This window comes from Cryptotermes secundus, unplaced genomic scaffold, assembly GCF_002891405.2.
Source record: "Cryptotermes secundus unplaced genomic scaffold, Csec_1.0 scaffold683, whole genome shotgun sequence".
NCBI classification, from domain to species: Eukaryota; Metazoa; Arthropoda; class Insecta; order Blattodea; family Kalotermitidae; genus Cryptotermes; species Cryptotermes secundus.
The window spans coordinates 273,979-301,271 of NW_019729903.1; the positions used below are offsets into that span (position 1 = coordinate 273,979).

General features: G+C 41.1%; 1 protein-coding gene across 3 annotated transcripts in view; it reads right to left on the reverse strand.

Moving 5' to 3' along the window:
- LOC111865787 (neurexin-1) overlaps positions 1-27,293 on the reverse strand; it is a gene marked incomplete at its 3' end in the record, with an annotated part of 317,673 nt that overhangs the window by 270,857 nt on the left and 19,523 nt on the right. For 2 of the 3 annotated variants that reach the window (XM_033751955.1, XM_023854068.2), the window contains 1 exon segment: positions 22,508-22,558. In XM_033751955.1, coding sequence (XP_033607846.1) covers positions 22,508-22,558 — 51 coding nt within the window. 3 annotated transcript variants of the gene reach the window in all.

Below are 27,293 nucleotides of genomic sequence, written 5' to 3' on the forward strand. Positions count from 1 at the left end.
ACTGCCCACAATTACTATAACATTAGCCTACATATAGATGTGTTAGTTCACGTATGTTTCGGATTTACAATATCAGCATAATCAATCATGTTGTGCGTCCATTTTATTTACTTATTTATTTATTTACTTACGGTGTATTTAGCGATGATATCATTATCCCAGTTTATATAGCGCCGAATGTTAACATGATTGGTTAATAACAAATTTGAAAGGATTTGAGGAAAAGTCATGACCTAATTATAGTAATATCCTGGGTTCTTTTGAGAGACTAAGGAAAACCACATCGGGTTAAGATTTGAACCTGAGATCCCCCTAATATGAGATAAAAGTACCATTCACTAGAACCCAACATCTGGTTTCCGGTTACAGTGCTAAGCAGTAACTTTCTAAACAACGACCTTTTCTGGGCAACGACTTAGTAAACATGTTCCCGCTGCAACGAATATGCAAGTAGCAATAGAACTGTGTTTTCTATGTGATTCGTATCGAGGTGTTTTAAGCAAGGGACAAAGTTAGTTTTTAGTTGAATTCTGCACTGGAGGCTGAGAAGCTAGAACTTGAGCTTGTGACGCTGAAGAATCTCCACTGTTAGAAACCGTTTCCAAGAACGACTGGTGAAGGCACAGCAGGCTGGCAGAAGCTTAGCGGATGCTGTGATGATTTGTGGATTGTGGAGATTAGCAGTGGCGCTGTAATTGCTTGCAAAGAGGAGTCGTGTGCATAAGTAGGCAATAAATCTGTTCACTAATCCAAACCCTGTCTATTGTCACACACTTACATGTGATAATATAATGGAAATATGGACACACCACGTTCAGATATTAGGAATATATCAAATAAATAAAGCCCTCTGGACAAATCCAAACTCCGCTGGATTTGAAGTTCTTACAACGGTAACAATGAAAAGTGATACGTATAAAGAGGAGACCCCTGCTTCTTTGCCTAAGTATTGCTGGCTGCTCTCCCGGCCTGCTGAAAGCAATGCGTTCATCCGACACGCAGGAGAACTTCTGCAGGATTACATGTCGTAAAACTACAGATGAAAATAATACGCCTTCAAATCCAAGGCTTCAAACAGAATAGGCAACCTTACCCATTCAAGAATGAAGTCGAAGTCGAAGTCGAAGTCGAAGTCAAGGTCTTTGTCAAAGTCGAAGTCAAAGTCAAAGTCCTGTTACAACCGACGGTCAGTCGGCCAGTCTCTCTTGCTGTCAGTTAACCATCTGGGGCCCTAAACAAGATTTTTATTACTGTCAGACAGTTGCGGGTTTGTTATTGTGGGGCGCTCTCTCTGACGAGAGAACGGGTATGCCCTTTACAATTTCTGCTGGTCCTCTCCAGCCAGTCATCCTCCAGGTACAGGGTGGCCCAGTTATATTCACAGACATTGGATTTCAAGAGTGAAGTTCTTCTAAATATAAAAATTCAGTTCGTACGTCGAAGGAAACACTTTCCGTCTCCACAACGAAGAAATTCCGGTTTATGTTGTATAAGTAATTAATCACTGTGATAACAAATTTCTTTCTACATTATCCTTCTATAGAATTTTATCTGGTGGAACGTTTCGGAGCTTTGACTCTGTCTCCGTCCTCAGTTATGAAACCTCTTCCTTTGGACTTAATAGACAGAGCCAGTCCATATCTCTTGGTCGGAAGCAAGGACTACCTGTATCATCTGGGCCTTATTGAATAGGTTTCTAACCTGAGGACGGAAACAGAGTTCAGTCTCTGAGACGTCGTATAAAATTTGAGAAAATGAGTAATGTTACAAAAATTGTTATGAAGTTCCAGATGTCATTGAACTAATATCTGTTTAACATGAGAATTATAAGTAAACAATAAATAAACTTGTTTGGAAAAGTATAGAAATTTTGTAGACTAAAGCAGCTGGTAAGCATAGTAACAACTGGGCTGTAAAATGTTAAATATTATTTTGTAGCATGCAGACCCATTAAACAACGCCCGTTACTAGACAATGGATTTTTAACATGCACCAATGGACTAACTGGGAAGAGGTGTTCTCTACGCAGTCTGAGCGACAACTGCGTAACGCAACGATAGACGAAATGTTGGAAGCAATGTTTTCTATGCGGTTTGTGCCGAGGTGTCATAAGTAGAACAAGTCTAGAATTTAGTTAGTTGGAAGACACTCGAGGACAGTAGGGGCGTAAACACGGAAGCTGAGGAAGCTATTGCGTTGAAAGCCGTTACCAGACAACGACTGGTGAAGACATAGAAGTCTGCGAGCTGTAGTAAAGTTCAGAGTGTATGAATTAGGGACAGCGCTGTAGTTATGATCTCTTAATGCTTAATAAATCCAATTACTAATCCAAACCCCGTCTACTGTTGCCCAAACACGTGACAATATATAACTTTTCTGGAAATTCAAGACAAATTGTCCAAGTTGTGTTCATCTAAACAACGTAATTTATGGAAGCAGCACAAAATATCGTTCTCTTTTTATTTTTGGGATGATTTTCATGTATTAGAATGATAAAGCGAGCATGAAACCCACGAGGTCTGCCTTGGTGAAACCTCTTACATCTGAATACAGCCGGTCAGCTTGTCGGAATTTCCATGAAGGTTCAGGCTCAAGTTACTGACAGACGATTCTGCTTATTTATTCATGAAACAGGAAAAGCTTCTCAGGCCATCTGTTCACATTAAATTTTCAAACAGTCAGAGATTATGCGTAACACATTCGTATTTTCGCGGTAACCTGAAGAAAATATTATTGAATGCGATCCAACGTTGCAAGACATCATCTTCAGACTTGCGAGGAATGATTTAAGACCCACCTGCACCGACAGGCCGTGCCATAGCTCATGCGGTTAGTGGCCGGATTCTCACAGCGGTGGCCTGGGTTCGAGCCTGGGTCAGATCATGTGGGATTTGTGGTGGACAAAGTGGCACTAGGGAAGGTTTCTCTAAAAACTTCTCATTCCACCGACTGCTCCATATTCATAATCATCTATTCGTATCATCTGGGGCTGATACAATTGGCCAATTAGTCGCCTACGTACCGAGTGGACTCAGACTCACCCAACTCCAAGAAACTAAATAGAACATACCTGCACCGATTAAGTACGTAAAATTTGCGATTCACATAGACGTGTTTATGAAATGTTCTGTCTCCTGAGATATAACACTATGTCGAATGAAGAGGTTAAGAACTGTGGAGCTATACGTCTACTCCCCATACGTCTTCATGAGGTAGTGCTTAATTACCGTATTTACGCATGTATAGGCCGCACATTTTTTGCCAAAAATTCAAGAGGAAAACTGGGGTGCGGCTTATATTCGAAATATTCGAAATCACACTTCATTTAAAAAAAATTAAACGTTGCCAAATTTCGGAATAATTTCTACTCCTGAAATAATATTCCAAGAAAATTATTCTTTCTATAATTTCTGTCTGAAAATTGTGCTGCGGCCTATACACGCACGCGGCCTATACATGCGTAAATACGGTAATTCAAGGTAACTCTATAGCCTAGCGGTCAGAGTTCCTGGCTACAGATCCAAAGGTCCCGGGTTCGATTCCCAGCGCTACCAGAAGTAGTTTGTTGAGGCATTATGCTACAAGCCGGAAGGTCGCGGGATCGAACCCCGATAGGTCATTGGATTTTTTTCAATTTACCTAATCTTTCCAGCCTCGCTATGGCCCTGAGGTCTACTCAGCATCTAACAGAAATGAGTACCAGGAATATTCTTTGGGGTAAAGGGCGGGCGGCGCGTAAGGCTGACAACCTTACCGCCATCTATGAGCCGACTCTCTAGAAAGTGTGAGAACCTCAGTCTCAACCTTATAGGCCTCCATGGCCTGTTACAGGGATACCTTTACTTTACTTACCAGATTTTCTGGGAGTAGTGTGTCAGCCTCGTGAGGACAATTGAGGACTGAATGTAAAATTAGATGCTCCGGTCTAGAAAACCGAGATTAACGGTCGTGGGAATCCGTTGCGCTGACCACGCGACATCTTTATAAGCAAATTTTGGTACTAACTTCGCCGACAATCGGCCGTCACTCGGTCAGTATATTTCGCTTGTGGACTAGAGCCACGAAAAAAATGTGTGTATACATATATATATATATATGTGTGTGTGTGTGTATATATATATACACACACACACACAGTGTGTCCAGCATCCGTTAGGACTCTTTTTTTTTTTAAGCCCAAAGAAGCCGAAACCAGAGAAAGTGCGCATGCAAAAGAGTCGAGTAAAGACACTGCTAACCGTTTTCTTCGATTCCAAAGGAACCAGTCACAAGGAATTTCTGCCAGAAGGTCAAACAGTAAATTCTGATTATTATCTCGGAGTCTTCAATCGTTTGCGGGCGAGAATTCTTCGAATTTGACCTGAATATCGAGAGCAAGGTTCCTGGTCGTTCCTCCACGACAATGCCCCACCCCACAAATCGAAGATCGTGCGCGATTTTTTAGCCAGAAAAGGGATCAAAGTCCTTGATAATCCTCCGTATTCGCCAGATTTGGCTCCAGCAGACTTCTAGTTGTTCCCAAAAGTTAAGCTGGCGATGAAAGGAGACCGTCACGACACCATCCAGGACATCCAAAAAGAATGTACTGCAGTTTAAATGCGATTCCACAAAAGGAGTACAGTGACTGTTTTCGAAAACTTTTCAATCGATTCCAGCTATGTATTGATTCAGAAGGAGACTATTTTGAATAAAAAGAGTGAAATTTTGAAAATAATTCACGTCTTGTATTTTTAATAAGCACAGTCCTAACAGAACCTGGACACGCTGTGTATATGTATATACAGTAGAACTTGGTTATAACGTCATCAAAGGGACCTAAAAATAGTGTCGTTATAAACGAATGTCGTTGTAACCGAAATGGGCACTTCCACAGTAGCCTTATGTTAGTCACGTAAAAATCTACCAAAAACCGAGTTAAAATGTTGCATTTTTTAGTGAAATACGTAGTTAAGTACAGACTAACGTAACATTAACGTGGAATTGCCCAAATGTGTAATATCAAAGACATATTACAGCGCTTTTCACTGACAATACACACAATATTTCACGAATCACTTTAACTTTCTCTTCAATGCTTAAAACTTTCCTTTTCATTGCCATGTTTTCGCTACTGCACTTCTCTGGGTTTAGGCAGGAACACTATAGGGTAAGTAGACAATGTGAGGTCCTGTTAGACGAGATTCTAGGAAAGGAATGCAGTTAACGACCTGCTGCGTCCTCTTGCACTATTCACGCAGTCCCACCCCACACCCTTGTTTTCGCATAAAACCCACGCTCCTCTTGCAGCCCGCGGTCGTATTCTTCCAGGACAGTCACGTGAGCAAGTAGAGAAAGTGAGGGTGGGCAGACACATCGAACTTTCCCACGATATCAGAGAAATTCAGGAATGAAAATGACGTTACATACGAGGTTGATGCATTTGTGCATGTCGTACTAAGCAAGGTATAAGAACAGTTGCTTTATGAGGAATTAGTTCGTACCATTGAATATTTGACGCAATAGACAAGGTGTCGCAGAAACCGATGTTGCTATAACCAAGTTTTACTGTATATACTATTCACATTCTCTGCATCGCAAAGAACCCCAAGTTATGAATACTGAACCAAGTAGCAGCTCCTCAAGAATGACTCAGTTCTATTGAGTGACGTGATTAGTTGGAACCCAGTAAGTAGTGCCTAAAATATATCTGAGATTGAGTAATCATCATCATCATCATCATATCATCATCATCATTATCATCATCAAAACTTTATTTCATCAACAGAAAGTTACTTGAATCTGTTTTCAACACTCGATGGAATCCTAATCGCCATACCGCAGCTCTCGAGGACTTCTCTTCCGTAAGGTTGCTTCCCCCCTCAAGGTGTGATGTGGCTTCAGAAATGTAACAGACAGACGGGGTTCATACTGACAACTGAAGCTGGTCTGCTTACAACTCCTGCTGTCTTCTTCAAAGGGGAGAGTGTGCTGACTTCCAGATGTCATTCAGAAAGTGTCACATAACTGGTTTACGAACCTATGCTCGCTGTTTGAATGTTGGCCTATGCTTCCCGTCATCATTTCCATATTTAAATATGGATCTCTTGTTGAGCAGACCAATAAGGTAAAGGTAAAATCATATCCACCGGTCACAGTAGCCGAGCGGTCTAAGGTATGAACTGTTTCCGCTTGCTCAGAAGCCGGGATCGTGGGTTCGAATCCCACAAATAGCATGCATGTATGATGTGTGTATGTGCTTATTCTGTGTTTGTGTTTTCCTGTGTTTAGATAGAGGCCTTACGATGAGCTGATCACTCGTCCAAGGAGTCCTAACGTCTGTAAAATGATCATGAAACTGAAAAGCAGAGACCAGGGCCCAAGAGGGCTGTAAAACCAACGAAAAAGAAATATCCGGGCTTAATTAATTAAGCATCACTACATGAAAACGCACGGGGAGTGGAGGTATAGCTCCACCATTCTTAACATCGGCATTAGATGGAGATGAAAGGTCATTTTCACGGAGATACCACCATTCCTTTGGGGACAGAGCTACCGGTACCCATTTCACAAGAGACTGGACGCTATGTCAAAGAGAAAAATATTTTTTCCTTCCCGGGAATTGAAAACCGACTCCTCTGTCTTCCAGCCCATAGCATAGTCGTCTTACTGACTGCTCTATTCCGGCTCTTGAATACAGCTATACATTAGAATATTACTCGACAGCATGGAGTTGAATTCCTTGTGGCTGTTAACGTGTTTATTTCTTGCAAGCTATCTGCAGAGGGAGAAGCGCGGAGAGGCAGTTCTCAATTACAGACTCGCCTTTATCAACGCCGAGCCATCTCCCGCTCGGATGTGGTGTCCCGCGTTAATAAACAGTAATGAGTGGAATTGGAGGACGCACAACGGGAGAGCCAAGGCGATACGTAATTGGCTAAAGGGAAACTCCTCCCCTGAATCTAGCACATCTAAACGTACAGGTTTATCCATGGGGGCCGGCAGGATGCTTCCTAAGGGGGACTGTCTATTTTGTAAGAGGCACAACCATTGTATCAAGGGCGGAAGGCCAGCCAGTGAATTTATTCACTATTTTTATCCATAATCCTAGATTATTATTCTTTCAAAATACATATGTTTATTAATGTTTGACGATTTTAAGTTATTGCAATTTTAATTATTTTTTTCAAAATCCTGGCGGGACAGATACATGATTTAAACCTCCCCAATCTGGTTGTGACCCTAAATATATACATATTTTCAAGGAAATTTAATTCATTAAAACACGACATAAACTAAATGCTTCAGCAAAGGTCATGGCAGTGGTTTTAAAATTGTGAGTGCCCTCCTTGGGGGTTGAAGCTTGTAGGTTAGGGGGGGCGGGGAATATTCTGGAACAGTTATACATTAAAATTAAATTGATTATAACTCTCAAATACCATAACATTTGTAAAGCTACTACAGGTTGATAAGAACCTAAGATTTATTCATTTAAAAAGAAAGGAAAAAAATATTCTGTTTACGTATACACACAAGGTTCAGAAAGGGGCAGGATTTGTTAAGATCAGAGGCCGGAATTATATAAATTTTAAAAACCAGTATTTCAGTTGTGAGGGGCACGCGGTAGCGTAGTTGGTTGGGGTACTATGTTACAAGCCGGAAGGTCGCGGGATCGAATCCCGGTGAGGTGGATATTTTCAATTTACCCAATCCTTCCAGCCCCACTATGACCCTGGGGTCGACTCAGCCTCTAACAGAAATGAGTACCAGGAATATTCCTGGCGGTAAAGCGCGGCCAGCCGGCTAGTAAGGCTGACAACCTTACCGCCATCTATGAGCCTATTGTCTAGAAATTTGGGAGCCTCAGCATTTCACACCCCTAAGGGCCTGCACAGAATGTTACAGGATGCCTTTACTTTTTTTAGTTGTAATTGGTTGTTAAGAAGTATGTACATAACTTGTATGTATCTCACTTTTTATGTTGGAAGAAATCAATATAGGGAGTACGCGAACTTTTCAGTTTACATTTTCTAAAACACAATCCCAGCTACGAAGAAGAGTCAGTAAATAGGCCACAAATAAAAGTATAACAGCTGTAATGGACTTAAAAGATTTTCTATGTGTATCACTAGGCAGCGGCACAGTTCAGCTTCATGACAGTCTAGGTACCAGACACGCATGCGCATGTTCAGGAATTGGTTTAAATAGACAAAATGGCGACCGTGCCTATGGACAATCCTGCCAAAGAGCAACGTTCTGTTGTGCTTTATTTGTGGTCGAAAGGACTGAGTGCAAAGTATATTCATAAAAAAATATTTCTTGTTTACGTTTGGAAGTTTTTGTTGCACAAAGTGGTTCTACCTTGGTGACAAAGGTTTCGCTGATGACGAAGAGGTTGAGACGGAGGTGCGGTAGTGGCTGAGACAACAGTCAGAACACTTCTATGCTGCGAATTCGACGAACTGGTGAAGCAATGGTGCATATGTATCAATGTTTGTGGAAGGTATGTCGAGAAATGTTTTGTTCCAGTCTCGAACATCACATGTTTTACGTTTTATATTCATTTGTGAACTATCTGCTGACTCTCCCTCGTAAAAACTTGTCGGCTAGTACATGAATATCCAGGAGAATGCCATGACGTTTCGCCCTCTCTCGTGCAGCCTGTAACAAGGCATTTATTTTCGTGCTAACTTCACAAAACCTGAAGATAGCGAACCATCTTTTCTTCCATCTACCTGCAAAGAACTGATTCTTCAATGATAATAACCTTCGAAAAGAATTAATCACATTTGATACCTCCCACATTTCACTACGGAAAGAAATATTGTAAGAGATAAGCACGGAAGTTATCCATGTATACCATCTCTCCACGAGCCCGAATACACTCTCACGCAAATTCCAGGGCCTTTCGTTTGTATCTGATGACCACGTGGTATAAAGGGTTACAGTGCCAGTATAATATGACTGAGTCCTGAAGCGGGAGGGTGGTGAAAGTTGGAAGATCGGTAACAGAAGTAGTCAAAATGTTGGTGGGTAAAGTGGGAAAATCTGCCGTCCGTCTTCAGGACCCAGCCAGGCTAGTAGCCGGCAACGAAACAAATTGCAACGTATTCTGACTGTATTGCCTTACGATAGGTTAAGTTGCACTCAGTGCAATAAATTCTTAATAGGAGGATTTGAGGTTCTTAAAACGGTGGTTATGAAGAGTTCTATCTTATAGGATATAATGCTGTTTAGTCTGTTGAAAGTTAGCCGATGTTTCGGAGAAATATATTGCCTCCCTCTTCAGGGTCGATGAATAAGCGAAGCAAGACAGAGTGAAAGCAAGTAGAAAGTTCAGACCCCGAAGATGAAGGCGACGTGTTTCTTCGAAACGAAGGTTGACTTTCAACAGACAATATGGCGGTATATCCAAGATGACAAACCTCTTGAACTCTTAATTGCTCAGAACATGACACTTCATTATATGTTTTTGCCTGGTATGAGCACATTCAAGAGACTTTGCAATTGTAAATAGAAATTAATTTACATAGTTTTTACAGCATTGGTTAAACTATGAAGTTTGTCCAAAATTGGTTTGTTACGTACTGGTAAACTAGTCCAAAATAGTCGAAACTCTCAGTATGATTCCGTGTAGTCTGGTAAATATTTACCGACGTTTTAGAGAAACCGTCCGGTTAGACGAAGATGGATACTACAGGCACTTCCGAAACGCAGCTAAGGACCCACTGGTCTGCATGGAGTCATTTTCCAAGAAGGGATAATCCTCATATTCACCACAATGAAAACCTTGTACCTCACGCCTTCTATTCTTGGTTTAATCAACTAACTAACTTCACAGAGCTGAGCCCTTCTTGAGAAGCCGACAGTCGAGCATCTGTTCAAGAATTTCCCAGCATTTTATGGAACACAAAGGTTCATTACCGTGTTCACAAGAGCCCTCCACTGGTTCTTATCCTGAGCCAGATCAATCTAGTCCATATCATCCTATCCTATCGCTCTAAGATCCATTTTAATATTATCCACCCAACTACGTCTTGGTGTTCCTAGTGATCTATTTCCTTTTGGCTTTCCCACCAATGTCCTATATGCATTCTTCTACGCTCCCATTCATTCTACATGCCATGCTCATCTCATGGTTTAGTCAACGACAATTTTAAATCGTTAAGACTATGTAGTTCTCCTCGAGGAGAAGGGCCTTATCGGGGAGAGGAGGTTTACACGCCACAGTGGCTCGGAGAGCTATGCTGGCGGGAGCGTAATCTCCTGGTAGTGCCACCCGCGCCAGGCAGGTCAAAGGGTAGGGGTCAGACAAAGTGTAGTCCCTGGTCCTCCCGGTTGGGGGTTGGACGTGGTGTTACTTACTGTTATGAAGCAAGAAGGAGAGTATGTAGTGTCATAAGACGTAACTAATAGCAACTAATTAATTTCGAAGGATGTGCAAGGAAGTAGTGTGGCTTAATTTGCTTTAATATCTCGGCATTTGCTTGCAAGGACTGAGGAAGACAATCCAGCGCGCAGTCAGAATAACAGGTTCCCGAGTCGAGATTTGTAAACCCAATGTCATGAGTATGAAGCAGGAATATTATCCAGCCGAACAGAATTCTGGATCATCTCCTATATGGTAAGCGTACCAGACCACCGGCTATTTCGACGATGATATGGAGTCTCTGTATTAAAGCATCGTTAAATAACTGATGAAGAAGCCCAGAGCATAAGAATGTCCTCATTTATAAGAGGAAGAGGAGCTGTATATACTGAGCCCCTTCAGATTATGCTGGAGGGACTTCCTCTGTTTTCTTCGTGTGTGAACTTCCACATGGCCAACAGAGCAACTGGCCCACAAGGAAGAACTACGTAATGCACACAGCGAGAGGTAGACATGAATCATTCCGCATGGGTAGCAGTAGCAGGCCGGCGGATGCTAAGGTAACGCTCAAAACCGCTCTAACATCCTCCCTGTAACCTCACCTGAAGTTCTGGAACCACTACTCGCAACAGGGCGAAGGAGGTAGGAACAGACGGATCGATCAGTCGGTTAAATTGCTGCTGATCCTCGCCAGCACAGTGAAACTTGTTGGTTTCGGGTCCCGTCGGAATCCATGACCATATTTTTGTTCTCTCCACGACTTTTTACGTGTTTTTGTCAAAAACAAGAGGGGTCACTCAACTTCTACTTGGGATTCCCTTTCCTGACTGACTACTAAATTTATTCTGGTCCTCGCCAGTACAGCGGTTTTTGGTTCTGAGGCCCGCAGGACCCATGAACATATTTTATTTTCTAATGGTTCTGGGAGCCTTCAGACTCGATCCATCAATCAGAGGTAATTGCAGAGTAGTTCCTTATACAGAATTCCAGGATGAAATGCCAGTATTCTGGGAAGTTATAGTATCGGCCATTCAAACCAAAATATTATTGTGTACATGTGTCCTATTCCGAACGGTTTCCCAGATAGAGCTATTTCACAGTACAGTTCCAAAATTGTTGATAAGGAACAGATATTACGTACTGATTCTAATACCAGTATTTATTGTTCAAGTGACAAAGTTTGTACAGTTTACCTAGTATAATACATTTTCGAAAATTTCACCGTCAACATCAGTGCACTTTGCAACTCGTGTGAGGACATGGCGTGTTGCTCGTCTGTATAGTGTACAGTGTACTGTAGAGTGAAATAGCTCTATCTCGGAAACCGTTCTGAATAGGACACATGTACATATACACATTTTTTGCTTACAATGACCGATACTATGATCTCCCATAATATTGACTGTTCCTCCTAGGATACTCTGTATAACTATATATGACGAATTCACATCATAGGCCTGACTTTGTTATGGTGAATACGATTTAAGTTTTTTGCGACAGTGATGGTTTCTTGCGTGTGGTACCCTTGGACTTTGAAGGTGGCTGCAGTACGTTCCTTAGACAGGTTAGTGACCTCCAACCGGACTACAAAAGACTAAACACCTCGTAATCGGCTTTTTGAGAACCGTAAATACAACAGAGTGAACTGGGTTTGAAACTCTCAGAGAGACAACAGCAAAGAGGATGTTTCTGTGCTGTAATGCAGTGTACTTCTGTAGAAATCCACAGAAATAACAAACTAAACAAAACAAACTCCGTGGCCTATAGTCCGCAAGCGAACTATACCGACTTAACGACCATCGCTTGTCGGCGAAGTTAGTGCCAACTTTTGCTGATAGAGGGTGTCACGTGGTCAGCGCAACGGATCCCCACGGTCATTAATTTCGATTTTCTGGCCCGGAGCCGCTATTTCCTTGAAATAGTTCCCCAATTATCCTCACGAGGCTGAGTGGACCCCGTTCCAGACCCATTACTTCTCAGAAAATCTGTTAGCGCAGTGAATCGAACCCGGGTCCTCTGGATCTGTAGCCAGGAACTCTGACCACTAGACCACAGAGGCGGTCAATCCACAGAAATATCAGAAGAATATATTGTGACATGTTGATCCCTACCGCCCCAGCTCCACGTAGCNCTCTTTTTTCAGGCTCAAAAATTAAGCAGTTCTACTTCCTGTTTACTTTTTGCCAGTCTCATGTTTTGCTTATTTTTGACCCTGAAAACGGTAACAGTTCATTGCTTCGAAAAGTCCAACTACATATATTTTCATCCCAGAAGATCGTATTTTTCAAAGACGTTATGACATTATGTAGTCTCGTTGTTGGATATCACAGATTTGGTACAAATATGTCTGCATTTTCAGGGTAGAAATTAAAATATTTACATTGCGACTATGTATTCTGCACAGATAACAGAGACGTCTGTGTTCCGTATGTACAGTTTTATTACATAGTAGCATAAAGTCCAGTTGAAATTTCAACTGAAAATTACTGCAATAATGGACATCGTATTTTGTAAACGCTGTTTTCATTTCATTATGATCCAGTTTTATCAATTATTGGGTTTGATTGACAATTTGAAATCTCTATTTCACGCTACAAACATAACAAATTAAAAAGACAGCTGAGATACTAAGATACTAAAACTGATACAATGACAATGTGTACCAGGCGACGCTGGTTTCCAGAGGTACAGTAAAGGGTTACTTTGTCAGAGTGCAATTACAGGTAAGCCGCACATTACTCCCAAATTCTAAGCTTTTAAATTCAGGGTATTCTTTATAAGCGGGAGGGTGAAAGGTAAAGTTATCCCTATAAGAGGCCGTGTAAGCCCATATGGTCGTCGAGGCTCCCATATTTTCTACACAATCGGCTAACAGATGGCCCTGAGGTTGTCAGCATTACGCGCCAAGTTATCCCTGTAACAGACATTGGAGGCTCATGAAATTGTGAGACATCGAGGCTCTCACATTTTCTAGGCAATCGGCTCACAGGTGGCAGTGAGGTTGTCAGCCTTATGCACCGGCCGGCCTTTGCTCCAGGAAGATACGTGGTACTCATTTCTGTTAGTGGCAGAGTCGACCCTAGGGCCAGGCTCAGGTATGTTCGGGCAAATACGGCATTTCACTGAGATCCATTATTAACAGGAACCTCTGAAGGTCAGTCTGAAATCAAGGCAGCACCGAAAATGCAGACTACAAATTCCAATATTCTGGAATGAATTGCTGGAATTGTAAAAGTGGTACTAAATTGGTCAATAACGGCATGCAATAAGCGATGATTCTATCTAGAGGTAAGCTAGGGATATTTTTTCAGCAGAGATAAACATTTTAATACAAACTAAATCATACATTTCATTGCCGTTTATTACTGCCATCTGCTATTCCTGTAAGTAACTACTACAAACCGCCAAATGATAAGTAACGATAGAATTTTAATTGTTGAATTCTTACATACAAGTGTTTTAACATTCAAACTAAACCGGGATTATGTAGCCGGTATAGCGACTGGCTACGGGCTGGACGACCGAACCGGTCGGAGTTGGAGCCCCGTGAAGTAAAAAATTTCACTTCTTTATGTCGCGTGAACCAGTTCTGGGGCCCACCCAGCCTCCTATCCATTGGGTACCTGGGGCCTTTTACCCGGAGGTATAGCGGTCGGGGCGTGAAGCTGACCACTCACCTCCGACTTGTGCCGAGGTCAAGAAAACGTGGGTTTATACATCCACTTTTCTATACGTCTTCATGTCGTAATGTTCGATCAGTTAAGCACAGGAACAACTTCAAATTTATCATTCCAATATCTGGAAACGTAGTGCATTATTTAGACTTGTCTACTGGGTTGAGCGTAAGGAAAATGTGGAGAAGTACGTTAAGAGTGGACTCTGCTCTTAACGTACTTCTCACTTTCCTTACGCTCAACCCAGGAGCAGTGGCTGCAACTTAATTGTGGTAGAGAACAAAAGTGACGAAACGTAACTCAGGCACTTTTACAACTCATGCACACCGCACAAGCCGTGTCTCAGCTAGCGAACTGCGCAGTCTGCTGAGAACAGCAAGTTCAAGGAACATGGACAGTGCTCAGTTCAGTTCCTGCCTCGTATTCCACGCACACCAGAATTCTACGTATAGTCACATAATTAAAATAATTGGGCGTCTGTCCAGGGATAGACGGGGCATTATTGAACTGTCAATTAACTTCCTTCTCGTTCTAACATTGCTCGCTTCGTGGCGAAGCAAGCTGCCTGCGTTTGTCACGTTTCGTAAAAAAAGGAAATTTAGTTGTCCCTTTCACATGACTGACTTTAGAGATAATTGCGATAAAGTTAATTACAAATTAATCTCAGTATTTTCAAATTGGATATCAAAGTAGCATATCCTTTGACCTGGGTAGTACACAAAGCGTCCGTTCTTTGATTAGGAACACGTTTACAAACGTATGAGAACATGAATTTGTCGTCTGAACCAATTTTTGGGAATATTTCTTAGTAGGACCATCGCGTATTCAAAAACCAATCATAATATCGAGTATACAAAAAAGGCAAAGAGCAGAGTTCAAGAAGCCCTGAATGACGACAATGACGACAGAGAGACTGTTGCTAACAGATTCACCTAGCAGTAGAATTAGTAAACTCCATCCAACATTTGAACTAGGATGGGTGCTGGTAAAGTGGAATATTATTTCATCATTCATCATCATTCATCATTAATCCCCAGATTATAATAGGTGAGGGTGATTGTGTAGCAATTTGTGGAATGAAGATTGGCAGGGGAAACCGAATTACTCGGAGAAAACCTGCCCCAGCGCCACTTTGTCCACCACAAATCCCACTTGACCAGACCAGGGATCGAACCCGGGCCGCCGCTGTGGGAACTCAGCGACTAACCGCTTGAGCTATGGCGCGGCTTCATTAGAAAGTTAATAGATTCTATTTTAAACATCCTGTGTGTATTCATACGCCGGTGAAAAATCCAAACGTTCCGCAAAATAATCCTGTAGTCGAATCATTCTCTAACAGGAGTACTAGTAATCTTTCTGAGGATAAAGGGAGGCCGGCGCGTAAGCCTGACAGCATCATCGCCATCTGTGAGCCGACTGTCTAGAAAATGTGGACGTCTCACAAATTTATGGGCCTCCAGAGCCTATTACAAAGATAGCTCTACTTTTACTTACGCAAGTATTTTATTCCGTAATGTTGCCTACACTGGGTATGACGTAACCAGTCCGTAGAGTAGATGGACTATACCACCTGTAACCAGCACGCGACTGAACTTGTCAATGCAATATTCTACAACAATTTCAAGAAGTATCTGCCTAACTGAATAACTGTCAGCTTCTCAAGAAGAGCACTGCTCAGTGGAGTTGGTTACTAATATTTAAAAAAATATAAATTATAAAGTTCCTGGTAAGTACTATCATCTGAGATATGGCGCCGTTAAGTCTGGCAGAAGTTTAACGGCCTTCCTCTGCAATATCTTTAAAATTCCGAGACTACGGCGTTACATCCCAGAATAGTGTCACCTGATGGAGTGACTACAGATGGAGTCTGGATTGGTAATTAGATTTATTTAACATTTTAACATAAAGCTCATGACTGCGCTTTAGAAATCGCTCTCACAGAAAGAACAATGTTCCCAATCACGATATTCACTGCTTCATTGCTTCCAATAGTGGACATTCCTCTGCTTCCGGGCTCATGTCCCCGCGGGCTGGCGGTCAGCTCACACGAACCTCCTACTTTTGTAACTGCCGTCTCAGAAATCTCTCATAAAGAAAGACAAAGTTACTTCACGACTGGCGGTTTACCGCCAGTCAGATCGTTTTGGCGTCAAGCCCCTTGAGACCCACGACCAGAGACTTTTATTTTGCAAGTGAACTCTTGCGTGAATTGTCCTCTCTGACGGGAAGATGGATTTGTCTCTTATGAATGTGTTTGGTCTTTCGTCAAGTGTACGTATCGAACATACGGCATGTTATTGAAAATTTTTCCTTTTGCACTGTACACAAGTCCTCTGTCAGTCTAGGCTTTGCAGAGCAGATCATGCCTATCTTACGTAGCTTATGCTACAACGACAGCTTAGTCACTTGAACGGTCACGAGCTTGACCGCCGCAAAGTTAAAGCTCTTATATCTTCTATGTCTGGCTTCGTCTTGTCCTATGCTATCAACACGTCCATTCCCATGATTTTTATGACTTCAGCTTGTCGCCTGAGCAATTTTATTTTATAATTGTATAAATACGGAAGGTTGAAAGAAGTCGGGTACAAATAGTTGGCCGGTGTGCATCTTGGAAAATTTCAAATGGTGTGGAGAACCTTGTTTTGTATGAGCTGAAATTTTAATCGTAATGACAGTTGGTCCTCCTTAAATACTCTCGGCACGGACCGAAGAGAAATCACGGTTTCCAAAAGTTACTACATTCTAGCATCTATTAAGCAGTTATATAAGAGTGACGGGCCGCGCCATAGCTCAAGCGGTGAGTCGCTGGCTTCCTACCGCGGCGGCCCAAGTTCGATCTCGGGTCTGGTCAAGTGGGATTTGTGGTGGACAAAGTGGCGCTGGGGCAGGTTTTCTCCGAGTACTTCGGTTTCCCCTGCCAATCTTCATTCCACCAACTGCTCCACAGTCACCCTCACCTATAATCTTGGGCTGGTACAATAGGCCAGAAGTGGCCGCAGTACAAAGGACTTAATCCCACCACACTAGCGATAAAAATAATAATGTAACGTGTTTGGAGTAGATGCTTCCATGGCAACGCAACAACAGTGGGTCGCTGCGTAGACAATGCCGGAACAGCGAACGCGTTCCCCCCGGAGATGAACAACAGAAGGCCGTTGAGTACAAACGCATGAGACGAAACACGTTACCGCTGTAATCCATCGGGAGCGTTCCCGAAGCAACGGATTGCCGAACAAGCGGGATCGAACCTTGGCGAGAGGTGTCCTCTATTGAGTCCGCATTACCCCTGTATAAGCAGAGCTTAGGACATGGACTCCACCGTGACCCTGCGAGTCGTAGGAGGCGACGAAAAGGGAAGTTTCAAATCTGAGACAGTAAAATACGGTCGCGAGTCCCAAGGGACTCGGACCCGAGTAAGACTGCGCTGGCAAGGGCCAGTAGCATGAAAAAAAGACAGACCCGTCCTCTCGTCAGAGTGGACGCCCCACAAAAAAACAAAGCGTAATGTTCAACAGTAACAGTAACAGTAACAGTAACACCAAGACTTGCTGACTGAATGAACGTCAGTCGCAATGTGACTTGGACTTACTAACACAGACTATGACTGACAAATGACAGACCCGACCTCTCGTCAGAGAGGGAGACCAAAATGAACAGGACAGTAACTTTCATATAAAGAAAAAAAATCTGGTCATGAGCCCCAATCGGGGCTCGACACCAAGACAGACAGACAGACAGACAGACTGCCTGACCGTCAGTTGCAAAGTGACTTTGACTTGTACTAGATTATTGTTACAGAACCGAGAGTCGTGCATTGAGGCAGAAGCGAATTGATACTACAACTGATAACAATTGTACGGTGTGTAAGTGTGAATGTCCAATAAAGATTCGCTGAATCCGAGACCCACGTGAGTTTATTTGTCGCCTGGCATACCCAACACGTGACAATATATAACAATGATACTTTCGCTGACTCCACAGTTCTTGCCTTGAGCAAATATGTCACAATATGTAATCTCCATAGTCAACGACCTGAGAACCTCAAATCTTACATATTAATTCCTCATTTGTATAACTTGTACATACAAAAGTCATTCCCCTCACTTGGATCCACAATAATTGAGACGATAGTGAACGTATCAACCAGTATGTCTGTGGGAAGAGACGTTTGTTAGTAGCTGGCTACCTAGACGTCGTTCCTAGTTTCTCTTCCATCAAACTGAGTGAAGTTCATTGATCGACCAGTACACGCGTGTTAGCCTTTTCCGCGAACTTGTAAGTACTCTACACGTCTACCGCGTTCCAGGAAATCCATATATAACCGAAGTCGCAGTCACGGAAGCAGATGTCGGGGAATGCCCAACATAAACAGCGACCCTTCTCCCTCTAGACGACACGCATTCGGGTATGGCAGGTTCTAATATCGGCCGGAACACCAAACATTCCGACTTTCTTAGTGTATTTCTTCTGATTCCCTGGCCAAATTCCAGAATGTTACCTCTCTTAGTCCATCGTTTTTTCAATTCATCATTCATCAACCGCCTTAATAGTCGACGCTATATAATAAGCCTCCTCGTTGGTGAAACTAGTGAAATGCTACATTTGGAGCATAGCTCTGTATGGGGCTGAAACATGGGCACTTAGGGCAGTAGATCAGAAACATCTGGAAAGTTTCGAAATGTGGTGTTGGAGAAGGATAGAGAAGATCAGTTGGACCGATTATGTGAGAAATGAAGAAGTGTTAATTAGAGTCAGTGAGCAGAGGAATATCCTACATGAAATAAGAAAACGGAAGGCTAATTGGATTGGTCATGTTTTACGCAGAAACTGCCTTCTAAAAGAAGTTATCGAAGGAAAGATAGGGCGGATAGAAGTGACAAGAAGACGAGGAAGAAGACGTAAGAAGATGCTGCATGACCTTGGGGACAGAAGAGGATACTGTCATTTGAAGGAGAAAGCTCTAGATCGCATTAAATGGAGGAATTGTTTTGGAAGAGACTGTGGACCTGTCGTCTTGATAGATTACTGATGATGATGATATAATAAGAGTACTGGGTTTGAATCTCGCCAGGGACAACGGTAATCTTGAGCTTCTTCACGGTTTTCCACTGTCCCTCCAGCCAAAAACCGGATGGTACTTCTATTAGACCACGACCACTTCCCGCCAAATCTATTCAAATTCATCATCACCAATCATCCTACTATTCGACGCTATATAGTCTTGACACTGACGACGTCGTATAATAAACCACAAGAAAACATTTCTCTGGAAGTGAGTAGAGCTGAACTATGATACGCACTGTAACAAAACAACAGACGCAGCGATAAGTAACGGCAGTTCCGTGTTGACAGACGAACCTGCCTGCTGCTTGCACTGAGACCAGCAAGACACTTCTTGTGCGGAATTACTGAATGACTAACAGCCGTCATGTGGCCGAGATAGCGATGAGTTACGGTCTGAACGGTCGCGATTGGATTCCCAGCAGTGTAAGAGAATCTAATCTTCTCCACAACGTCCATAACGGCTCTGGGACCAACACAGCCTCCTATCCAATGGGTGCCGCGGACTCTTTACCTGGGCGTAAAGCGACCGGTGCTTGAAGCTGACTAATCACCTCCTTCTAGTGCCAAGGTCGAGACTGGGGGAGTTATACCTCCACTCGTCCATACGTCATTATAGCGTGGTGCTTATTTAGTTAGACATAGGGACAACTCTGCCTTCTTTAACTTAATGTAGTAGGCGTAATATAGGGATATTTTTTACTTATTCTGATGTCCAGAGACAATCCTGTACAAACACGACACGTCATAATGATACACACTATACCTAACTGCATGTAACTAAAATGGCGGATGATTGTAATATGAAGGTGAACATTCTTGCGGGAAGCAGAAATACTCTGAAGGAAAAAGTCCCAGCGCTACTTTGCCCGCAAGAAGTCCCACATCACCCTACCTGGGATCGAACCAGCTTCGCCGCGGCGGGAAGCCAGCAATTAACTGACTCAACCATGGAACTGCCGCTTCTCCTTTACCAGATGGTTAGATATAAATGTGTTTGTTGCAACTGGTTCTCTTCATTCTATATAGGCGCATTTCTTCTTCAACGTTCTTCATTACTGATAGAAACTTTGTGTAAACCCTGTTTTGTAACCACTGATCTACCTTCGACTGCTACAAAGGAATTCACTAGTTTAGCAGACCCTTTGTAAATTGCGAATAGAAGGTCTGGATATAATTCACAGACATACCAACTTCGCGTAGTCACGAAACTTCTTTGGCTCGTCTACTGAAAGCGTACAATTAATGGAGCGCCTGAAATGTCAGCAACCTCTTCAACAAGCTTGTATGAGTGCAACCTATTGAACATTATGCAGGCGATTACCCTCCTGAACTATGTCGCGAATTGAGGTGGTATCAAATTGCGCTTTAGAACGCTACTCTTCCTCAGATCACGCGTCATCGGAGAACTTAGATATTCTGACATTATGACTGAAGAAGACAGACATTGTTTGGTAACAGCTCGCAAAATACTTTTCCGCAGCAACGGCAATGACTTAGATGTGAGACAGTCGCCAGAAGCTGAGGAATCTACATTGTTGGAAGCCGTAACCTAGCAACGGCTATTGAAGACAAGTAGTACCTTCTTTTGTCACTGTATCCACACCGACTTTGGGGACCACACAACCAATTATTCAGAGGCCATTATGCCTGGGCAAAACGGCCAGAGTGCGAAACTGACCAATCAACGCCATCCACTACGGAAGTTAATAATGTATGGAACTGCATGGTTTCATGATATGCAATTTTATTTAAAATATGGATAAATTTACTTTTACTTACGTATATTCACTCACTCACTCACTCATGGAGCTAAGCCTTTCTTGAGAAACCGCCAATTCTACAGCTACTCAGGAACTTCCCAGCATTTTATGGAACCCGAAGGTTCATTGCCGTGTTCACAAGAGCCCTCTACTGGTCCCTATCCTGAGTCAAGATCAATCCAATCCATGCCATCCCATCCTGTCTCTCTAAGATCCATTTTAATATTCTCCTACAACTTCCGCCTTGGTCTTTCCAGTGGTCTCTTTCCATCTGGCTTTCCCACCAATATCTCAAATGCATTCTTCTTCTCCCCCATTCGTGCTGGATACCCTGCCCATCTCATCCTCCTTGACTTGATTATTCCAATTATAATTGGAGAAGTGTACAAGTTATGCAGTTCCTATTATGCAGTTTACTCCAACCTCATGTCACTTCATCTCTCTTTGGTCCAAATATTCTCCTCAACACCCTGTTCTCAAACACCCTCAGTCTATGTTCTATTCTTAATATCAGAGACCAAGTTTTACAGCCATACAACAAGTTAAAATATTTTCTGAAATACAGACTACGGTACATAAATATTTCCTAAAATCTGGACACTTTTGAGGAGCAGTGGTTTCTTAAGACTGGCTTTTCGACCCAGTGGGCAGATGATTCGTGACTGAAGTGTCAACGCTTATATATTGTAGAAGTGCGTAAACCGAAGACGTGCTTAGTAGTCTCTGCCGCTTGATGGAGGACCATTTTGTAAACTAGTGCAATTAGTAGAAAATTAACAGACCGCTATACTCGTACCTCTGAGTGCATAACCTACAGGAAAAAATGTCATATTTCATACTGAGTTCAAATTAGCAGGATACTTTCTTTCATAAATCTGCACGTTCCTTAAATTTAATTGAATTCATTTAATAAATTTGATTTTAATCTTAATTTTATTTTAATTTAATAAATTTAATTAAATTTAACTGTGCGTCAAGAAACATTGTCAACTTTCTGCCGGCATGTTCCAAAACTAGTAATGTATAAAACAAGATCGATAATACGTGATACAAAACTGTACGCTTCGGGATACGTACGCGTAACGTAAACAATGACGCTTTGTCTCGTAACTCGTAAACTTACAAATATTTCGTCTGATATGAAATGACTATTTCGTATTTCCTTAAAGCGCTTCTTCGAAACATTTCACGCTCCGATAAATATTCAGAGCCTCTGCTTGTCACCTGCTATCACGCTGGTATCTTACTCGACATATGATGGCGATATGTTCCTCCGAAACGTCGATCGGCTCTCAATGTAGTACACGTCGTTATATTCCAGAAGACACTACCCTTCATCTTTATGGAATTTCCCGAGATGTTACATATAAAAAATCAGACATGGCGAAGAAATATATGAATTTTTGCAACTTTTAAAGTTAACGCGTTAAAAATGTTATCAGTTGAATATATGCAGCTTTCTACATAGATATTTGCAGGTTTCTACATAAATATCTACTTCTAATCTACTTTAATGTATCTTTCAGGGTCTCGTTACTTTCATAACCATTACTTTGAAGTTTAGACTATAAGGAAAAAATGAATTGCTCATGAATGCGAATACTTGGTTTCTAGGGAACAAGAACACAAAACAATGGGAATTGTGGGCGTCATCACAGACTTACCCGAGCCGTCCTCCCGAGCCCCGACGCCTCAGAACAATGGAAAGCGCCACACTGTAACAAAAATAATTCCGTCAACGCCGACAAAATAAAATGAACTGGCAGCAAGTTATGTAGTAATATATTGAGTGTAGATAATGTTTGATGTAAAACTGATATCCCCATACAAGCAGAGTACGTAGAGGCTAATAACAGCAAATCGTAAGATCGCAATATTTCTGTCTATAGCAGCAAATAGTGAGGGGCACATAAATAAAATATCTATATACTTAGAGTAAGTCATTTTCAAAACGAAATTCTTCGGAGGTATACCTATCTTATTCTACTGAATTTGGTTTTGTGATTATAATGTCTATACTAAATAAAAAATTCGTTAGAGAGAAGAAATTATTAAATAAAAAATCGCCATGGGAAAAGAAATTATTAAATAAAAAAACTGTCATGTAGGGAAGAAAATACTAAACAAAAAATTCGTCAAGAAAGAAGAAAATATTAAACAGAAAATCGTAATTGAGAGAAGAAAATATTAAATAAAAATTCGTCGCGGAGAGAAGAAAATTAGAAATATTGAAATCTTCGCTTTAAACTCAAATTAATATAAATTAATATTCATGTATTACATTTTAACGATTTCAAATTAAAAACTTCTGTTCAATGTGTTTATTTCGAATAGCAAATTATGTAGTTCCAGGCAGCAAGATCAATCTTAGGGAAATTAATAGCTGCTCTTTTACTATAGACTTAAGAAAAAAACACTTTCATGGTAATGAAGGAACATTGCGGTCTTCATAGAGTCCGAATTTTTTAAATGTGCACCATCTATACTCTGCCGAAATGGTTATGTGGTTTAAGAAAATACTTTCCTGGATCACAAAACGCATATATGCTAAAATTGAAAGAAACGCATTAAGAAAGCCGAACTTCAATCAAAGACTGTCCTGTCGTTTCGTGCCGGTCAAAGCCGTAGGCTATAATAATTGATGCTGCTTGAATTGGTTAAAATTTATTATGTACTGTAATAAATTTCAGTAGTTTCCTCCGAAATGTTCACATATTGGATCCAAATTAAAAATATATTAATATTCATTTAATGGAATATTTTTCTTTCGACCAGTTACAGCTAGTATTGCAGTGAGTCTCTTATGAACTCTATACAAGTATCCCTGTATCCCTATCTTTTCAACAGATAATATTTTCACTTTAAAACATTTAAAAATTACTGGGTACAAGCGATCTAATAACTTAATCAACAAAACTAAAATCCTCTATTTTATTTATACGTTACATAGAAAATTCATAGAAAGAACATTCAATTAACCGACCTGAAGAGCTAACTTGCATACTTTCATGCAATGTACACTGACATACAAATGCAAAACTTCCCTAAAAGAAACAATGATTTTATATAAATGCGTACGCTTTGAACTTATGAACAAGCGCCGTCAATTGCTTCACTACTCACAACAGACTAACAATACCACCTTCAGAACTATTGCTTGTATTTTTACATGGCCTACCAGATTACAAATCTTGAAACGTGTCTTTGTATATGTATAGCTTTAAACCATAATATTTGCTGCCAGCACATTTATCCGTCAGTGGATTGACGGAATTTTTCTCTACAGCAAACGTGAACCAATATGAAAGTAAGATTTGTATCCAAGCTTTATACTGTGGTCAACTGCGATCAGGCATACAAGTTACAAGAAAAATATTTCGTCCAAGAATTGGACACAGTTCATGCTGTACTTGATGTTTTGGTTACTCTTTGACCCTGAGGACTGCAGCGGTAGGTTCATCTGAAACGCCGGTGAACCTCTGCCGTGCTACATGAAATTACATTTCCAGAGGACAGTCCTCTAAGAAGTTTACTCTTAAAATTAAAATAAATTAAACCAAGGATTTGGAACCCACTGTTAATTGTATACCGCAACGATTGCTTTTTACCTTAACAGCTGTAACTACCGTACATATTGGTAAGAGTACGGAGTAAATTTCATAACATTTTCTTGTGTTTCTGTATTTGGTTCATTACACGGAACAAAAAGGAGACCGAAATTTATTCGTTTAGTATACAAAAGAATGTAACGCAAGAAACCCAGGGAAGTTACTCCTGTTTGACCTGCGCTGATGTTTCATGGCAATTTTACTGAGAACTGCATTCAGACTGCAGACAACTCATGTTGTCCATATAGACCTATTATACTATTATGTTCTCTTTGCAGAACTCATACATACTTGTCGTGTCTGTCCTCACATTTCAACACTAGATCAGGTAGACTGATTTGAATGAAATTAAAAGTGGACATTACAACAGTGATGGTTGTTTCGATCAAAGAACCTGCTAAATTTCTTTCCTTTGTTCATAACAAAATACACTTCCCATCGCTTTACCTTGTCTTCTACATGCCTTTAAGAGAAGGAAGAGAGGGAACAGCTTGGAAAATTTCAGAACTGGCGAATTCCTGCTTTCCCATCAAGAATCATTGTCTCTCATCGCTATTAGTACATCTATCATTTCTTCTCTCTCTCTCTCTCTCTTCGTGCTTTAAAGGCTTAAGTATATACATATAAGAGATAAAATCTTAGATAAACGTAGCTTAAATTCCAATTTAAAGGATATCTACACTTTGCATATCTTAGGTAGGCCGTACACCGGCATGCGTCAAAACGTGTAACGGTCAAGACACGATGTCTGCGACATGATGCAAAGAAAGGAGCACAGTTGAGACGAATGAGATTATGGAAACCGCCGCACACCGGTCTGAGTCATGATGCTGACGTCAACTTCATGCTGATGAATGACGACTGAAGCAAGACTGCGTCTTTCGTCTCATGTCTTGATGCTTGTCTTGACGCAGTTGGTGTGCGGCCGCCCTTAAATAAACTCAGAAGCGATTAAATGATTGTCATAAATTTTGATGTGGGAGTATTTTTTTATTTTATCACTTTTATGATGTATGTCACTCACTGTAATAAAACTTTTGAGAGTGACTACTCTCTGAAACGAAACTGACAAAAAATGTACTTAAATTAAATTATTTGTTTAATTTTATTCATTTCGATTACTGAAATACACTTTGAGAAGATTTAAACTTGACAACACCGTAATTTTCCATAAGTTGGCTGCCTTTCTACTTTCTGACTGATTCCAACGTTGCCGCACTTCTGCAGTGAATAGCTTTCAAATCGACTAAAAGTCAGAGGTTCAATACATTATTATTAATTTCTCCTGAACGGTGTGGTGAATGTAATTTTAAAATATTATCCATAACGGTTGAAGTTATAAGTTTAAAAATTTTTAAACTCATTGTACAATTTCTTACACGTTTTCCTTCTACTACGTATAATGTACGAGGTGACAAATTTCCACAAGATCACGCGTAAATTTAGTGAAAATTAAAATTGCAACAAATTTTGAACGAGTTAGTGAAATGAGCCCAAACTTTTAGGGGATTTCAGAATTAAAAAGAACGTACAATCTGTACTACAATTGTAATTTCATACATTTGTCATTTTTACCATTTTTAAGTATCTCCTATATATCCTTAAGGAAATGGTTCGAAGCAAGGCGTCCTTAGGGCAATTAAATATATTGCCCTTTATTGCCAGAATGGCCACAAATCATGTTTATGTGTTTTACCAGTAACAAACTCATTGTTCGGCCATTTCGAAGTATTACATATTACATGATATTACAAATTGTCTGCGTATCTCCAATTCCATTAATTTTTGCATATTAATACGGAAATCGAAACAAACTCACATAAATCGATATATATTGTATTTGTATGCACTTGGGGATAGGACGAGGAAATACGTTTTGTTAAATATATTCTGCGCCAGAAATGTACAAAGAGGCGTTCGCTATAAAACTGTCTGATGGCAGACAAGTTGCAAGTATAGAAACCTGTTCCATTACGTAACGCGAGAAGCCAATGTAATCACAGGGCGATAAATACATATTTTAAACTCAATTCACCTTTAATAACGCATGCTTATTTCTGAAAGTCATTCATTGTTTTAGATTGAAAATCAACCGAAATTTAGGAGGAATATGTTGCCTCCGTTTTCAAAGTCGAAGACGGAGGCGACAGGTTCCTCCGAAACATCAGTTTGTTTTCACTGGATAACACGACGTTATATCACAGAAAACAGAAATTCTCACAACTACTGCTGTGAGAATATCAAATCCTACATGAAGAGTACTGTTTTCTGGAATGCGATGGCGTGTAGTCTGGTAGAAGTTCACGGACGTTTCGGAGTAATATAGTGCTTCACAATTATCAGCTTCTGTCGAATCCACAACTGACTGAGTCAGAGTCAGAGTTACTTTACGACTGGCGGTTTACCGCCAATCAGTTCGTCTTGGCGACAAGCCCCTTGAGGTCCACGACCAGAGATCCCCCCCCCCACACTGAACTCTTGCTGTAATTGTCCTTATGTAACATCCTCTCTGACGAGAAGATGGGGTTGTCTCTTATGAATAAACTTGACCTTTCGTCAAGTGTATATTTCGCAAATACGTATAACATGTTATCGAAAATTCTTTTTTTGCACTACACACAAGTCCTCTGTCAGTACAGGCTTTACATAGCAGATGATGCCTAACTTTCATATCTTATGCTACAACGACAACTTAGTCATTTGAATCGGAGATCGTGGAATTTTTAAGGGCGGAAAAATTCAGGGAACAAGTCCTCCGGGAAGGACTTTAAGCCGTGGGTCCCGTGTCGTAGATTTACGGCACGTAAAAGATCCTCGTGTCTCTAGGAGACCTCTGAGCAAA